Source organism: Hylobates moloch, unplaced genomic scaffold (assembly GCF_009828535.3).
Source record: "Hylobates moloch isolate HMO894 unplaced genomic scaffold, HMol_V3 SCAFFOLD_7, whole genome shotgun sequence".
Classification (NCBI taxonomy): Eukaryota; Metazoa; Chordata; class Mammalia; order Primates; family Hylobatidae; genus Hylobates; species Hylobates moloch.
The window spans coordinates 66,252,187-66,271,329 of record NW_026652282.1 but is presented as its reverse complement, the minus strand read 5'-3'; the positions used below and the strand labels follow the sequence as shown (position 1 = coordinate 66,271,329).

The window sequence follows — 19,143 nt, the reverse complement described above, 5'->3', positions numbered from 1 at the left end:
TTCTAAGGATACTTTTATAATATTTTATGTTGTTAGCATTCCTACTCAGTAATAAATATCCACTTAATCAGCATTCAGTTTTGTCATCTTCACTGTTGATTGGAAGATACGTAATTACCTCTTTGGGACACTACAGCTTCTTTAGGGTATGGCCCTGAAATCAACTATCTTTCCATTAGTTGCAATATAGAAATGGCTTTTTCATCATAGCCACCTATTGATAATGTCATATTTAATTACATAAAAATGGTACTAAATCTACTTTTTTATAAGACCTATGGGTTTTTAAAAACATTCATATTTAAGATAATAAATTGGCCATTATGTTTTCATATTTTCTGACAACCAACATAAGTATGAATTTTATTTTTCAAGGTATTTATAGATTTCTTAGTAGTTTCTGGTTCTCAAGGAACTATTTACCAAATTTTTGTCACTTTAGGGTCTTTTTTTCTCCCTAAAATAAGCTAATGAGTATTGCCCTATGCAGATACATTTATTTTTTTCTTTCATGAATACTTGACGGTATAGTTTAGGATTTTTAAATCTAAACAGTTGTATACTCCTGGAGAAATTTTGTCATTTGCTATTTAACATGCACCTTTGTCAAAAATTTATAAGATATGAATACTGCAAATTGTTTTGTTTAGCAATAATTTGCCACCTGGAGAAGACAAGATAACTAAACTTAAGGTGACTATGGTGGCCTGGGATCGCTATGATACCACAGTTATTACTGCAGTGAACAACTTTCTTTTGAAAGTGTGGAATTCTATCACAGGACAGCTTCTTCATACATTATCTGTAAGTATTTTATTTTTAGAGTAATTAAAATGGTCAAAAAGCACATTATTTTAAGACACAGGAAATTTAAGTTCCAGGTTCCTTTCTATGATATATACTGTACTAGTCCTTGGAAAAATGATTTTCTGAGAGGCCTCTGTTGACATATCTATAAAATAGGGATGACACGCGCTACACCTGCTAAAAGCAAGTATGAAATCTTTTCAAGATCTTTTCTGAGTCTGGTAGTTACTCATCTACTATGTTATTGTATACAATGAGGACATATAAGTTATTTGGTTTTTAGCAGGGGTTGGCATTTTTTCATTGTTACCGTTATGGGGTAGAGCGTACCTTATTTCGACAAGGGTATCCTACATAGTCTACCTTTAATGATTAGTTTATGCAAGGAATTAGGGGTAAGAGGAAGAAGTAGGAAAAGAAAGGTCTTTTTTCCTCTTTCAAAAAGTGTATTTGTCATTGTAAGAGGCTGTAGTATTTGTTATGTAAAAAGTTGAAAGGATTAATAGCAGAAATCACATGGGTAGTGTTGATGTTTTTCAGTTTATCATAATACTGGTTGACTTCAGATTAAGCTTAATTTAAAAACCTTATTTTTTGTCTGTTTCAACTATCAATTCATAAGCATTTTAAGGAGAGAATGCCAAATGGTTGCCATGTGATTACACGGTAGTAAGTGATAAGAATAGAAACCAATTCTTCTGACTCAACTCAGTTGTCTTTATAGTATATCATGGTGTTTATGTATCAGAGGGATGTAAAGTTCTTCTAGTTTGCAAATGCTGTTTGAGTATCAGCTGTGTGCCAAAAGTGGCTTGGGTGTTAGATATAAATGGTAAATTAGACAGAGTCCTGTCATGCCAGAGTTTATAGCCTATTATGAGAAATACTTTTAATCAGATAAGTGCTAAGAAAGAAAAATGCAAGATAGAATGCAAACTTCTAACAGGGTAACCAAATTTGATATGGGAGGCTCAGAGAAACCTTCCTGAGGAAGTGTAGTTTGGGTTAAGTTTTGAAAGATAAGTAGGAATTACCCAAATCTCAACTTAAGTGTCAACTCCTTGATTAGGCCTTCCCTGATCAAATAATCCAAGGTAGCCTCCTAGTCTTTGTCTTATTATGTCACCTTGCTTTACTTTTATTAGGTTTATCACTATCTGATATTTTATTGTTATGTTTTCTTGTTTATTCCCTGCCTCTACATGGTAGGGAATCAATAAATATTTGGTAAATCAAATATGTGAGGAGGCTGGGGCATGTTTCTAGAAAGAGGGAACGGCATGTGCAAAGGTCCTGAGGTAGATAGGAGCTGAAAGAAAGCCAATTTAGCTATATCACAGAGAGCAGAAACAGAGTCTCCTCAGATACAATTGGAAAAGTGGACAGGGGCCAGACTAGGATTTTGTAGGATCTATTGTAACACCAATAGGAAATCATTAAAGGGTTTAAAGCAAAGGAATGACATGAGAGTTTTGCTTTTGAAAAATACCTTTTAATTCTGGTCACAGAAGAGGGAGTAGATTGGAATGGGCTAAGAGTGACTGCAGATAGATTATAGGAGTCTGATAGTAGCCAGGATGAGCCAGGATGATAATTTAGATTTGTGTGGTGGTGGTGGAAATAAAAGTGTGCTTACTAAATACAAATATGGCAGATGATAAATTTTAAGACATTACTGATTCTGACTAGATCTTGTTCCCCATGATCTAGTAACTATGTACTCTCCTAAGGCATGTGACCCAAAAAAATGAAAATCCCCAGCTTCAAAGTTTTTTTTTTTTCCCTAATATACATTGAAGTAGTCATGTCATTATCATTAGAGTTTAACAAACTAACTTTATTTTTTGCTGGTTAGGAACCTGAGAAAGTATTGGCTATATCAAATTGATTCTTTCAGCAAGGGATTTTGTTATAACAAAGAAATAACTTTTTCTGTAGTCACTGGGAAGAATTTTGGTAAACTTTGAGTTGTGATGGTACTTATCATAAGGGGATTTTTCCTACTAATCTTGACACTACATTTTGAGCCAGTCTAAAGTTATATTTTCTTTCAGTAAGGTGTATTTTTGTCCATAATCATAATATGGTAGGATACTCTATTTTTTTTAATAGCATGATTTGGGATAAAATGCACTTTTGAGATTTGCAGGATATGATCATTTTTTTAGACGCTCCTGATGTATAATGTGATGGTGTGTTCCTAAGTTAAGTGCAGCTTCAGGAAGTTCTGTATGCTTTTCTAAGGCTTGGAGCCTGTTCTTAATCATATACTCTCTAGTCAGGTGTTAAGTCCAAAGAAAATCAACAATGATCTTAAAGCAGATGTTTGTAAACTTTTCCTTTACGAGGCATATAAACATATAACATATGTAAACATGTTATATAAGCATATAACATAAAGCATTGGTTTTCAAACGTATTTCTTTTTAGCAGGAAATGTATTTTCCAGATAACATCTTAAATGGAACTCCCAAATGTAAAGTAGATATAGAGCAGAGCCACTGTGCTTTATCCTTTGAATGTATCATGGGACCTACTAAAATACAATTTGAATACCAGTAATAGAGAATAGAGTGCTGGACTGTATTTATCACTGTGTCAGAATTGGGTGTTATTGAAAGATTCTGTTTGTCATATATTCTGTGGCCTTTTAAATAGCCCAGTCCTAAATTCCATTTCAGAGGCCTGGTTAATGAGCTGTAATTGTTTAGACTATCTTTATTTTAAAAACATTTCTGAGTCTTCTGTTTATTGAATACTTGATAAAATCAGCAGTTTATAAGGAACTCTCACTGAGCTATATTGTTCATGTAGTATCCATGTCATAAATGCTGTTAAATTATTCTGCATAAATTCATTTGAACCAGACTGATAGCACACTGAAGACCTTTTTACCAAATGAACCAAACATTTCATATTGCTTTTCATTTTTAATACTGATTTTTATTATAGGGACATGATGATGAAGTATTCGTTCTGGAAGCCCATCCATTTGATCAAAGGATCATACTTTCAGCAGGTCATGATGGGAACATTTTTATTTGGGACCTTGACCGGGGGACCAAAATTCGGAATTACTTTAACATGGTAAGAGACACCTACCTGTATCTAGTTCACATTAAAACCAACTTCTCTTCTATAATAACTTGGTTAATTAAAGTATACCTAGTGCAGAGGAACCTCTTGTCATTTGTGTTTAAATTGGTTAAATAATTCAGAGAATAACTCAACAATTGAGAATAAGGCCAGTTGAGCCTTTCAAGATGACTATTCTTAGGTGTTAGCATTTTCCAAATTCTGTTCCCCAGACCTAAACTACAGATACTCAAATGTATTAAGCTTTGGAGTTAACACCTAACCAAAATCACAAAAAGATTGATATTTAAAATGTAATTCTGATTTATGAATTATAACAGTGACTGTAATACTTGTATCTACCTCTGGTAAACCTCATATGATTTAGTAATCAGAAAGTTGTTTGGCAAACATGGACTTGGAGATATGGATGTTCTTTAAGATATGTCTCCTACAAGCCATGGAAAAATCTGGTGAGCTATCTCTTCTCTCAGAACACCCTTCTATGGTGATGGGACTACTCATATCCACCATTCTTTGGTGATGGGAATACTAATATCCTCTTAAGAATTATTCTGATTAAACGTTTCTAAATTGTTGGTTGGTCTTTGAGTTTACTTTTATATGCTTTGTATAGACCGAAAACAAAGACAGATCCTCTGTCTTTCATTAGTAAAATTGATTGTGTGCTTTAATTTTAGGATGGTTATTTTAAGGCTTCATTGCATTACAACTTAAGATGTGAAGATAGTATCTTGACTTTGCTTAGGCAGTACCTTTGTCATTTTGGTTGCATTTAGTTCTATTTTATTTTATTTTATTTTATTTTATTTATTTATTTTTTTGAGACGGAGTCTTGCTCTGTCGCCCAGGCTGGAGTGCAGTGGCGCAATCTCGGCTCACTGCAAGCTCCACCTCCCGGGTTCTCGCCATTCTCTGCCTCAGCCTCTCCGAGTAGCTGGGACTACAGGCGCCCGCCACCACGCCCGGCTAATTTTTGTGTGTGTGTGTGTGTGTGTTTAGTAGAGATGGGGTTTCACCGTGGTGTCGATCTCCTGAACTCGTGATCCGCCCGCCTCGGCCTCCCAAAGTGCTGAGATTACAAGCGTGAGCCACCGCGCCCGGCCCACATTTAGTTCTTTTTTAATCTTCACAGTCACTCATTTAGTATTTCATGAGGTATGTCCTTGCTAGCAATGATTGATTTCATCCATTGCAATTTGCCTCTCCCTAATTTCTTTCAGGGATTTACTGTATCAGTAGGGTTCTGGCTGCAGAAGCCAGAGAGTACTTTGGAATGTTTGTGCATCACAGAGTCCATGGTATTAGCAAGGAGAAGTTACCGCCTATCTATTATTTGAAAATTACTCTTAAGATGATTTGAAACTCCTCTGAATTTCAGATTGAAGGCCAAGGCCATGGTGCGGTGTTTGATTGTAAATTTTCACCAGATGGAAACCATTTTGCCTGCACAGATTCTCATGGGCATTTGCTGCTTTTTGGTTTTGGATGCAGTAAATACTACGAAAAGGTTAGCATATTTAAATTTTGCTGTAGAGTATAATTTAGGATTGTGTCATTCACAAATTTTGTTTAAAGCCCTCCAGTTAATAAGGGCTGTTATGTGTCAATAGATACAAAATAAAAGAAAGTTGTCTTTCTTAGTAAAGATTCTTAATTGTGATCTGCACTGCCAGAACATTAGGTTTGGCTGTGCAGATCACAATTAAGATAAGTTATAGGGTGATGAAGATATAAAAATTCCTTAGGAAATCCTTTTGCTTTGAACATATTCTCTACTGCCTTCCAGGTATATATAATAGGAGAGTAATTCTAACACATCACATCTTCTACTTATCATGAATTGGGAATAAACTGCTGGTGACTGAATATGTTTATTTTCTTAGGTGGCTGTTTTACTATTTTACTTATTATTGATCCTGTTAAAATACTTTGGGAGCTAACTTAATTGGTTCTTTATGTTTTATTAGCTGTGAATTTGAGAAAGATTGTAGAATCTTAGAGTTGAAAGAGAACTCAAGCATTGTGGTCAGCTCAATAATTGCATTAATATCAGGTTTGAGTGCCTTTGATGTGATTGATATTTACCTGTTTTACCATATGTATTATACTTCATCTATCTTCATTTGAATAAAAATAAGCAAGAAAAACATAATTATATAGGTATGTGTAATTTTTACAACTTAAATACAAATGCCCAACTATATCTACTGGGTTGTTGCTTTAGTTCTTCTTATCATAATAGAAGAAATATGATATGTCTAAAAATTAATACAGATTATAGGATTTTGTGGAGAAAAGAGAATTACCATTTAGGTAATTCAATTCTATTCTACCCAAAGGGAATATAGGGCAACAAAGGACTATAAGAGTATGCAAAAGATTCTCTGATTTAAAAAATGAGTGTGCTCTAGGAATGAAAACAAGTATTTACTTATAAATTCCCTGTGTATGTTAACCCACTAAAAATCTGTCATAAAGATTCCAGATCAGATGTTCTTCCACACGGATTATCGTCCTCTTATTCGTGATGCCAATAACTATGTATTGGATGAACAAACCCAACAAGCTCCTCACCTCATGCCTCCTCCATTTTTGGTGGATGTTGATGGAAATCCTCATCCCACAAAATTCCAACGGTTGGTACCAGGACGGGAAAATTGTAAAGATGAACAGCTTATACCACAGCTGGGCTATGTGGCTAATGGTATGTTTTCTCTAAAAGTAAATTTAAAACATTTTGCACAATGTTATTATACATTACTGCTCTTCTCTCTATGATGTATGCCTCCTGCTAAACTCTAGAGTAGGTTATAATATGTTTCATCTTCTGTTACTGTTAATTTTCAGTTGTATAGTACTTTTTACCTTAGCATAGTACTTTTTCATCGTTTATCTCACCTGGACACAGGTAAGTGGGTTAGGACAAACATAAGCATCAAGCAGATAATGTATTGACCTATTTCTTTAGAAAACCTTATATATGTATGAAGCTGTTGTTTTCTATAGTATTGAGTTGTAGTAAAAGCTTTTATAACTGGTGGAATTCCACTGCTTATCGTATTGGTATTTTAGTTTGAGAGTTCATAGTTAATTAAACTAAGAAGAGGAAACTTTGAAAAACCACAGACTGGCCAGGCGTGGTGGCTCACACCTGTAATCCCAGCACTTTGGAGGCCGAGGCGGGTGGATTACTTGAGGTTAGGCATTCAAGACCAGCCTGGCCAACATGGTGAAACCCCGTCTCTACTAAAAAATGCAAAAATTAGCTGGGAGTGTTGGTGCACAGCTGTAGTCCCAACTACTTGGGTGGCTGAGGCACAAGAACCGCTTGAACCCAGGAGGCGGAGGTTGCGGTGAGCCAAGATTGTGCCACTGCACTCCAGACTGGGCGACAGAGTGAGACTCTGTCTCAATAAAAAGAAAACAACCCCTACCCTGCAGCTGGAGGTAGCTATTTACCTATCCTCATGTTTGAAATGCAAAGAGTTATTGGGTGTAGGGTAAGAGGATGTGACTATTTAAATAACACTCAGTCTTGGGAGATATTGGAAAAGCAGAGATGAATGTGATATATGATAGGAAGATAGTAGAATAAAACATTGGAATAAGCTATTTTCTATCAAAGCAATTTATTCTCTTCTGGTTAGCATATTTCCATTATTTATACTGCCCTGTACCCCCACTTAAAATGCCTTCATATCTTACTTTGGTACTTGTAGGTTGTCTTCAGGTATGAGCTGGTAAGTTACTGATTTGCAAGTAGAATTTCATATCATTGCTAGGGAATTAAGGCTTGAATGGAATGAAATGCTGCACGTCGTTTTATGTTCTTGCTCATAAAGGTTGTAGAGCAGGGAAATGGTATTACACATGTGCTTGTAGTTACTGTGATGTCATATTTATTAGCCAAGGAGAGAAAGTGTGAATATTAATTAAATGGGAGATAAAACTTGAAAACAAATGAATAAGAAAGTCTAATTTATCAGACTTTATTTCTTGTAAGATCTGATCACTTGGTTACTCTGTCAAATCTGACTAGAGGACAAGATGAAAACCAGGGCTATGATATACTTAAGAAAGAAAAAGATTTAACATTTTCATTCAGAAATAATCATTAAGTTTCAGTGTATATAAAAAATAATTTTGTACTCATTAAAACACTAAAATGTTATCAAAAGACAATAATAGTTGAAAGATCATCATTTTTACTTCTTTCAAAAAGGAAATTTTCACAAAAGAAGGATGCAAAGCATTTTAGGTATCTGTGGTTAAACTTGTTTAAACCTTACTCAAAACTCTTATATGGCATAGCTAGTTGTTCTTAGGCAGCCAACCTGTACAGCATGTAACTGCACTGAATACCATAGACAGTTATAAATACAATGGTACATATTTGTATATCTAAGCATATCTAGACAGAAAAGGTACAGAAAAATATGATATAAAAGATAAAGAATGGTATACCTGTATAAAGCACTTACCATAGAATGGAGCTTAAAGGACTGGAAATTGCTGTGGGTGATTCAGTGAGTGAGTGGTTGAATGTGGAGGCCTAGAACATTATTATACAGTACTGTACAGTTTATCAACACTGTACACTTAGGCTATGCTAAATGTATATAAACAATATTTTTCTTTCAGTAACAAATTAACCTTAGCTTACTGGAAACACTGTTTAGGTTTTTTTTTTTTTTTACTTTTTGACTCTTTTGTAATAATACTTAAAACACAAATACATTGTACATCTGTATAAAATATTTTTATATCCTTATGCTATAAGGTTTTTCTATTTTTAAAATTTTTATTGTTTTACTTTTTAAAAGTTAAGACACAAACATACATTAGCCTAGGTCTACACAGAGTCAAGATTATCCATATCCCTGTCTTCTACCTCCACATCTTGCTTGTCCCACTGGAAGGTCTTCTGGGGCAATATGGAGCTGTCATCTCTTAGGATAACAATGCCTTTTTCTAGAATACCTCCTTGAGGACCTTCTTGAGGCCGTTTTACAGTGCAATTTTTTTTAATAATTAAAAGTACATTTCAAAATGGTACGAGGTATGGTATAGTGCATACATGAAACAGTAATATAGTCATTTATTACCAAATGTTATGTACTGTGCATAATTATATGTGCTATGCTTTTATATAGCTGGCAGTGCAGTAGGTTTGTTTATGCCAACATCACCACAAACATGTGAGTAGTGCATTGCACTGTGAAGGCTGTGATGTCACTAAACAATAAGAGTTTTTCAGCTTCATTATGATCTTATGAGACTACCGTTGTATATGTGGTTTATCTTTCAAATGTCATTATGCAGCACTTGATTGTATTTTTAAAGATGAGAAGGCCCTCGTAATAATGTCTAATTTGGGAGCATTGGTTAAGTCAGACACATAAGCTAGTACATCAAAAATATTTACAGTTTTTAATAAAATGTTTCATTTGATGTATACATTATTTTACGTCTAATCCTGTTTTTAATCATTTGTGTAGAAATTTATAGGTTGTTTTTACTATGTTTAAGGTATACTAAAATGTAAGTAATTTTGTGGCTTTGTATCTGGTCTTATTAAGGTGATGGTGAGGTAGTAGAACAGGTAATTGGGCAGCAAACCAATGACCAAGATGAGAGCATTCTTGATGGAATAATCAGGGAGCTGCAGAGAGAACAAGACCTGAGACTGATTAATGAAGGAGATGTTCCACATTTTCCAGTTAATAGAGCATACTCTGTTAATGGTGGTAAGTATTTTTATACTTGTAAAGGGTGTAGTGTATGTACTGTAATTATTTTACTTTTACCAAGTAATTACATGGAAAATATTTTACGTTTATAAATAAAAAAAATTTTATTAATTTACAATTTTGATATCAGATATATCGAAGTCTCATAATCTCATCATTTGTGGATAAAATGACTTAAGGTCTCCTGAGAAATACAGGTGATGCATTTTAATACACTGTCTTCTTTTTACTCAGTAATTTATCTGTAATCTTTACATTTGTTTTAAGAAGTGAAGTGCTACGGTAAGTGTAGCCCTTTTGTAGGGGAACCAACCTATATAGTTTTCAAAATTAAAACTACCTTAAGTTTAGAAATTACTACCAATTCCTCTTTTGTGGAGAGGAAAGCAGAATACCATGCTCCTCTCTTGAATTAAAAAAAAAAATACACTGAAGACAAGAAGCCCTCTTAGGGAATATAGATGCAGCTTCTGAATTAACTTTTATAATAGTTTGATCTTAATACCAGTAGAAGTTATTGTATAATTAATTATCTTAAAATGAATATTCTATCCTTAAATGATATTAAAATGACATTCTATCCTATCTTTTACATTAAACGTGCCAGGGCATCTGAGTTTTATATAAGTTTTAGCTTGTATCAAGAGCTATCAGTTTTATTTTCAAATGTAGTCATCTTATGAGATTTTTTTTCAGATTTCTTTTCATATATTTGTAACTAGAGTCATTTATCTGTGTAACATTGCATTTTAGATTCCATGGAAATGAATAAGGTGATTTAAATTTGTGGTGATTCACAGGGTATTTTACTCATTTCCTGATTTCTTCAATATCTCATAAAATTAAAATAGTTCATTTAGGTTACTTGAACACTTGACTCAGATAAGCTTTTCTGAACCTAGAACAAGATGACAAGTGGGCTGATAATCCTATATATCCAGGCCCTTTATTCCTGAGACATAAAACTTTCTCAGAGCCCTGATTTAAATATCCATTAATGAAATCAGTATTCTGTTGTACCTTCAATACTAGGTTTCTGTGGACAGATTAGAAATGGCATTAGTCAAGAGACCCCACTGACTTCTATTTGTAATATTCATTTGTTTCGAAATTTTTCTGACATTTAACAGTTGGATGTTTCAGTTTCCATTTGTGTTTTATTTGTAAATAATAAGAAAAATAACATGAACCTTTCTGGAGTATTAAAAAGTAAAACTTCTGTTACTTTGTTTTCTTTCTTTCTTTGCTCATCAATCTTGAAAATGAAATTTTGATTTAAAAAAATATTTATTTACACTTTGAATCTTAACATTTTTGCAAGTTTTATTGATGCTTTATCTAGAAACACTGTAATGGAGCGAACAAAGATAGAATTTAGATCAAAAAGCTGCTTCCTGAACTAGTACTAATAAACATTTGTAAATCTCCAAATCATGTTGAATACATTTTTTTATATTCAGTGAGCATTTAGTAGATGTCAGACGTGAAACTACTTTGAAAAAAATTAAAATAATTATAGAAATTTTAAACATTTCTCAATAAGAGTGCCTGCTTTATTTATAACAATATGAAAAACACAAAGGAAGGTACAGAAAATACAGAACAAAGGGATAGCAACTCTTACAGCACTACTATATTTGAATCTACTGTTTTATTTAGAGCTCTGTTCTGGAAAACTATGGTGCCTTTGCTCAGAAAGTGATAATTTTCCTTGTTTTTGTTTTAGCTCTGAGAAGTCCAAACATGGACATATCTTCTTCCCCAAACATCAGGCTTCGAAGACATAGTAGTCAAATTGAAGGTGTTAGACAAATGCATAACAATGCTCCTCGGAGCCAGATGGCCACTGAAAGAGATCTCATGGCATGGAGCAGAAGAGTGGTGGTCAATGAACTAAATAATGGGGTTAGTAGGTGAGTCAATAAGGTAACATTTAGAAAAAAATTTAAAGCTTTATTCTTAGGAAGTGAATTGAAATGTACTATGTTAGCCTAGTAAATGAGGTATTTTAAAATATAGTTTAGTCATGCATTAGTTCTTCCATGTTATTCCAATGAGTTCACTCCATAACAAATAATGATTATCTTCAGCTTTGTGCTGAATGTTTTGGGGAATATTGAAAATGCAAAACATTATCTCCGTTCTGAGTTTATAGCCTAGATTAGAAGAAAAGAATACAAGTAGTATTAAGAACTCATGAGGTCTTACATAATTAAATATGTGAGTGATATATGGACCCTAACTTTGGAGCAGCCTGGGAGTACAATTATTTGTTAGATACTAGTGCTTAGAGTATCTTTAGAAATGTCATTTAGGTAGACTTCATTGGGTGAAAGAATTTCATTAGGATTAATTTCAAACTTATAATCCGTGTTCATATTTGTAAACCCTGACATTTGCTGTAATAACAACTTTCAGATACTCCACAGCAACTGGAAATAGATTTAGAAAAGAGAAAGGACATTTACAGAGAATATGTACAATTCATTTTAATCAAGTATCTTCCTAACCAAGCCTTTTACCAGATCAGGCAACAAATAGCAAAATTAATTTGGTTTCTCCTTTTCTTCTGCTTTCTGCTATAAGAAGGCAGCAGTAATAAGAAAAAAAAAGACATAATTAATGTCTTTGGAGTAAATGATTATTTACTCAAAACACAGAAAGCAGAATTGAAAGCAGGGACTCTAAGATATTTGTATACCAGTGTTAAATGTGGCATTATTCACAATAACCAAATGGTGGAAACAACTCAATTGTCCACCAACAGATGAATAGATAAACAAATTGTGGTATCTGTACAAAATGGCATATCATTCAGCTACAGGAAAGAATGATGTTCTGATACGTGCTACAACGTTGATAAACATGCTAAGCAAAAGAAGCCAGAGACAAAAGGACAAATATTATGTGATTCCACTTATATGAAATATCTGGACTAGGCAAATTCATAGAGACATACAATAGATTAGAGGTTTTCAGGGGCTAGGAAGAAGGAGAAAATGGGGAGTTATTGCTTAATGGTCACAGAGTTTATCTTTGAAGTGATCAAAAAGTTTTGGAAATGCTGGTAATGGTTGCACAACTTTCTGAATGTAATTGATGCCACTGAATTATACACTTAAAAATAGTTCAAGTGGCAAATTATATGTTTAAAAGTATTTTTGTTATCTGATTCTTAGATGATTGGTTTTCTTTTTGATGATTTTCTGTTACTTTGACCTTTGACTTGTTATTAGGGTACAGGAAGAATGTCGAACTGCAAAAGGTGACATAGAAATCAGTCTTTATACAGTTGAAAAGAAGAAAAAACCATCTTACACTACTCAAAGGGTAAGTATAGTTTTACAATACTTTGGGATACACTATTTGCAGATATTTGTAGATAATAGGCTTTTGAGAGGCAGCAGTTGTGTATTAAGAGACTATTTCAATAGGTATCTGCGTATAGGGAACCTACTTTTTGAGCCACACATTGAGATATATGATTATTATTAATAAGAACAAAGTTACAAGTCGAGTGTCCCCCCAAATCTAGGACATGTGGTCATTGTAGGTATAAGATATTTGTATTAAGATAACCATTTTTATATGGTCAAAGTAGAACCTTAAATATATTACCAGATCACTAATTAGAATGTAAAACAAATGATCCAGATAGCCTAGGCCAGAGATTGGCAAACTATAGCCCATGGGCCAGATCAGTTCTGCTACCTATTTCTGTTAATTTTTATTGGAACACAGCCACGTTCACTTATTTATGTCTTGTATATGGTTGCTTTCAGCCTTAAGACAGAATTGAATAGTTGTAAAAGAGATTGTATGACTTGCAAAGCCAAAAAAGTGTTTACACTTTGGTCCTTTGCAGAAAAAGTTTGCTGATCCCTACCCTAGACCCATTCCTGGCTCACCAAATCATTTAGGAGCAAAATATGATCTCTATATTGTGATGTACTATAGAAAGAAACTGCTAAGCAGAATACTCTCAGGTACACCAAATGTATAGTTTTGTTCCCAAATTTCACCATAATTTCTGTAGAGTGTGGTAATTTGAAGAGTCTAAGATGATTTTGATGTTGTTAAACAAATCTAGGTAATGGACGCTGAATTTGCATTTTTTTTCCGTAATTGAGAAACAGAAATTTAGGTAAATATCAAATGGATATCTGCAAATATTAGATCATTTTGATGTTTGCTTTCTTAACTTTATTGTTAAGAAATTAACTTTATTGTTTGTTAATTTATTTGCTGTTCTCTGGTAAGATTTTTTTTTTAAGAGATTTTGAATGACTCAGAGCAATGATTTTTATTCTTATTTCCTACTAAGCTGATTTTATCAAACATCAGACTTGGCTGAGACTGATGGACAGGGTACTTAGGTCTGTAGATATTTTTACTTATGTTGAAAATGTGAAACATTTACATACACTTTTAAACTTGTTGGCTCCTAATTACATTCTAGGATTGCAGCTTAGCTAAATGGAATATCAATAGTAATGTTTTATATTTGTAAAGGTTAGAATAAAATAGTTTTCACTTCAAATTTTAGTCGTTAAAAATTAAATCTCTATTTTGACCTGTTTACTAAATGAACATACTGCCAATTCTTGTTATAACTACAAGTAAGTTATCCATAGTTACTCAATTTCTTTTCTTCTATATTGTCCGCAAATAGTAGAAATAATGTGTGCTTTGACGAAGAATCAAATTCTAAAATATTTGAAGAGATTTATTCTGAGCCAAAAATGAGTGACCAATGGTCCGTGGCACAGCCCTCAGGAGATCCTGAGACTCTGTGCCTGAGATGGTCGGGCTACAACTTGGTTTTATACATTTTAGGGAGACATAAGACATCAATCAATAGATGTAAAATGTACACTGGTTTGGTGCAGAAAAGCAGGACCACTGGAAGGTGGGTGGTGGGCTTCCAGGTCAATTTCCAATCCAAGATTTTCTGACTGGAAATTGGTTGAAAGAGTTTTTATCTAAATACCTGGAATGAAGAGAAAGGAATGTCTGGATTAGGATAAGGGTTTGGGTAGCCAGGTGTGGTGGTGCATGTCTGTAATCCCAGCTACTTGGGAGGCTGAGGCAGGAGAATCGCTTGAACCTGGGAGCCCGAGGTTGCAGTGAGCCCATATCATGCCATTGCACTCTAGCCTGCGCAACTAGAGTGAAACTCCGTCTCAAAAAAAAAAAAAAAAGATGAGGGTTTGTGAAGACCAAGATTCTTATTATGCAGATGAAGCCTCCAGGTAGCAAACTTCAGAGAAAATAGGTTGTAAATGTTTGTTATTGGACTTAAAAAGATGCCAGACTCTTAGTTGATTCTCCCTTGAAGGGGGTCCTCTGCACAATGTAGGTTTTCCCCCACAAGAGACAACTTTGCAGGGCTATTCCAAGGTATGGCAAAGAAATATTTGGGGTTAAAATATTCTGATTCCCCTCTTTATCTGTCATGTGATGTTATGCCAAAGTCAGGTTGGAAAAGTAAAGCCATGTTACATAGAGTTAAATAAAACCGCTCTGATGGGACTCTATGGTTTGTAAGGCATGACTCCCCAGACCCTTGAGATAGGAATTTGAGCAAGAGAATAAAAAAAGAGCAGAGTTTAGATTTCAGTTCCAAAAATTAAATTGTTACTTTTTGTATGTGGATTGTTCTGAGTCCTTTCCGTTCTGTTGTTAGAAGTAATCTAAGATTTATTATTTCATTTTTATTTTAAACAACTCTCTCCTGGACCTAGTTTTGTATTTGAGAGGTGGGGGGTTGGAGATTGGACTAAATTTATTCTAAAGATACTTTTTAGCTCTTAAGAATCTTAAGAATGCTCGGAGAGGCTGAGGCAGGAGAATGGCGTGAACCCGGGAGGCGGAGCTTGTAGTGAGCCGAGATCGCGCCACTGCACTCCAGCCTGGGTGACAGAGCGAGACTCCGTCTCATTTGATGAAAAGTCAATCTATAAAATTTTAGATTTTTCTGAGCCATACATGAGTGACCAGTGATGGATCACAGCTTAAATCATCCGGCCAGGCTACTGGTTGGATTTATACAATTTAGGGAGACAAGACGTCAATCAGTACATGTAAGACAGTACATTGGTTTGGTACAGAAAGGCAGGACAACTCACGGGGGTGTGACGGAGGAGGTTCCAGGTCATAAGTGGATTCAAAAATTTTCTAATTAGCAATTAGTTGAAAGAGTTAAGTTATTGTCTAAAGACCTAGAATCAATGGAAGGAAATGTCTGGGTTTAGATAAGGAGTTTTAGAGACCGAGATTCTCATTACGCAGAAGCCTCTAGGTAGCTTTTTTCATAGAAAGTAGGTTGCAAATGTTTCTTTTCAGACTTAAATAAGAGGCCACTCTTGGTTGATTCTCTCCTGGATCAGGAAAAAGGCCTGGAAAGAGAAAGGGATTCTCTACAGAATGTTGATTTTAAGACAGCTTTACAGGGCTATTTCAAGATATGACAAAGAAACATATTTGCAGTTAAAATATTTTGATTTCCTTCTTTCTCTGTTGTATGATGTTATGCCAGAGTCAGATTGGAAAGTTAAAACACGTTATACAGGGTTAAGTAAAACCCCTCTGATGAGACTTTGGTTTGTAAGGCATGGAACCTCCCCTCCCATGCCCACCCCTGCAGAAGGCCTCTTAGATAGAAATTTGGGCAAGAGAAATAAAAGATCAGAGTTTAGCCCTCAATGTTAATCTAGAATGAACAAAAGTATAGATTATTAAATCCACTTATGTATCTTAGCACCTTAAAAAAGTTTTCCAGATTTTTGAACAGAACTAAATAAATACACATTATATATACACAAATATAACTGAAATGTCTTACTTCATCCTATAATAATTCTGAATAATGTGGCATATGTAAATTATGAATGGGCAAATTCTTGCAACCCAGACATTTCTTTTTTTTTTTTTCAGGAGGCAAAACAATTTTATTTTACAGTTGGCTTTAAAATCACAAAGACACTTTTTTCACATAAAAACATTAGTACAGATACCTGTACTTTCTAGAAAGTGATTATATAGACACCTCAAAGAAAAATGTACCCCATTATATGGTTTTAGTGAGGTTACTTAGAAAAAACTCACATCTGGACTGATTCCCTAAAACATACCATTCCACCACCATTCTACTGATGATTAATATCATCAGTATGTCTTCCAGCATTATTACATATTTGATAATACATACATAGGCTGGCTTATCACTTAATGTTCCATTGGTTCATCAGCCTTTTCTGCTGGTTCATCAGCAGGTTGAGCAGGCTGTGCCTTTCTCTGTGGCCTTTCTTCAAGACCTTCCAGGATTGGAGGCACATCATCATCATCATCATCATAGATTGTAAACTCCAAATTTTTACCAGCAATTCCAATGGAAACATTTTTGTAGTTATGTCCTGTTCTGCAGGAATTGTCTCTCTTAAGGCATGCAGACCATGTTTAACCAGTTCATTTAAATTTTATTCCATAAATTTGGACATGTCTCTCCAAGTAAGTACGAGCTGACTGAGAATGGGCCCCAGTGGACATAGCTCTGTAGTCAAAATAGTCAGCAGATGACCAGGTTTGGAAAATGTGAGGCCCATATCATTATAACCAGCAATAAGTAGCCTAACACCATATGGTCTCCAGCTATATTGTTGTGTTGATATTTGGGTCTTGCTTCCAATTAGAGATACAAGAGAAGACACAGGAAGTGGTCTATCAGATACAAATCTGGAATCAAAACACTCCTGGCATATAAAATTACATAACAGTCTACCATCATCAGTAAGCCCTGCAATTGAGATACCAATATGGTTGTCAACATGGATAATTTTTTTCTGATGAGCTGCAAGCTCCAATGGTGCCCTTTTCAATGCAACCAATACTGCATGGGTTTTTGATTTCAGACCAACTGTGGCTGAACCTTGTTTAACAGCTTCCATTGCATATTCAGTTTGATGAATCCTGCTCCAGACAATGATATCATTGTCGTACTGGTTTCCAAACGTGGTTCCAGCACAGGTCTGGTTGCAGCCTCTGACAAAACTGAGGATCAAGAAGTCGCTACCTAAACTATTACTCTGCATTGTACAGAGAAGTCTGTGGGACTTTGCAACCCAGACTTTTCAGCACTGTCTTTAATTTGATCACAAGGTTTACAAAATAGGAGAGTGATCAGTATTAAGTGGAAAGTGGGTTAAATATGTATAAATATAGTTCTGTGTTGACTTTTCTTTTGGGGAATTTATTCTCATCTCCTACTCACCCCTACCCCCCACCTAATTTGCTTTATATATGTTCCTTGTGTGTTTACTGAGCTTTTACTTTTTAAAAATTTATTATTCTTCTCTTTTACAGAATGATTATGAGCCTAGCTGTGGGCGTTCTTTACGCAGGACACAGCGCAAACGTCAACATACTTATCAAACACGGTCCAACATAGAGCATAATTCACAAGCATCATGTCAAAATTCAGGTGTACAGGAAGACTCAGACAGCTCCTCAGAGGTTATATATATACTATTATTTATTTGATGTAGTTTTTTGTTTCCCAGTTTGTATCATCCATTTGGGTTTAAGGGTCACTTCTTTAATAGAAAATTATTTTAATTATATTCTTATGAGATTTGTTCATTTATAATACATTTTTATAGGTATATTTGGGCATATTTAATTCATTTGGGTGTCTTGGATTTGTACCTCAGATGCTGTCTTGGTGAGGGTATCAAATATGCCAGCAAGAGTTTGACTTTGAGACAGTGAAAAAAAGAGTAAGAGGAAATCAGCCTAGAAATGGAAAGGAGCGAAATATAAAGAGCATTAATAAGTTACATAGTTTCAGAACTGGTTGGCTATCTAATCAACATAATATACACATTTTTTTTTATTATTGACATCACCCCTCATAGAGATCATTGAGTGTTGATTTTTCTCAGACCTACCTTTTTCATGGTAATGAGTAAAGAGCATAGCTTCTTTTCATCTTGTTCTTCTATTCTCCAGTCTTTTTGTTCTCTTAACAGCTTTCATTGTTAAATGCATAATGAAGGTTTAATCATGCATTGACAATATATGGTACTCTCCTTCTCGTGCCATTCGCAATTCTTTTTTTTTTTTTTTTTTTTTTTTTGAGATGGAGTCTCGCTCTGTCCCCAGGCTGGAGTGCAGTGACACCTACTTGACTCACTGCAACCTCTGCCTCCCGGGTTCAAGAGATTCTCCTGCCTCGGCCTCCCCAGGAGCTGGGATTACAGGCATGCGCCACCATGCATGGCTAATTTTTGTATTTTTAGTAGAGCCAGGGTTTCACCCTGTTGGCCAGGCTGATCTTGAACTCTTGACCTCAGGTGATCTGCCCGCCTTGGCCTCCCAAAGTGCTAGGGTTACAGGCCTGAGCCACTGCACCTGGCCCCATTCACAGTTCTTAAACTATTATCAAAGATGTCCTACATTCATGCCCCACCCCCACCCATATGAAATCTTG

The 19,143-nt window shown here is 34.8% G+C and overlaps 1 protein-coding gene and 1 pseudogene across 1 annotated transcript in view; one reads left to right on the top strand and one right to left on the bottom strand.

The window, feature by feature from the left end:
• The window catches only part of LOC116811833 (bromodomain and WD repeat-containing protein 3), a 148,771-nt gene that overhangs the window by 78,338 nt on the left and 51,290 nt on the right, over window positions 1-19,143 (top strand). Inside the window, exons 8-15 of the mRNA XM_032757227.2 lie at window positions 651-804; window positions 3,760-3,894; window positions 5,285-5,413; window positions 6,385-6,610; window positions 9,486-9,653; window positions 11,383-11,569; window positions 12,893-12,986; window positions 18,018-18,167. Coding sequence (XP_032613118.2) covers window positions 651-804; window positions 3,760-3,894; window positions 5,285-5,413; window positions 6,385-6,610; window positions 9,486-9,653; window positions 11,383-11,569; window positions 12,893-12,986; window positions 18,018-18,167 — 1,243 coding nt within the window. The remainder of the gene's footprint in view (window positions 1-650; window positions 805-3,759; window positions 3,895-5,284; window positions 5,414-6,384; window positions 6,611-9,485; window positions 9,654-11,382; window positions 11,570-12,892; window positions 12,987-18,017; window positions 18,168-19,143) is intronic.
• Window positions 16,842-17,746, bottom strand: LOC116812216 (proteasome subunit alpha type-1-like; annotated as a pseudogene).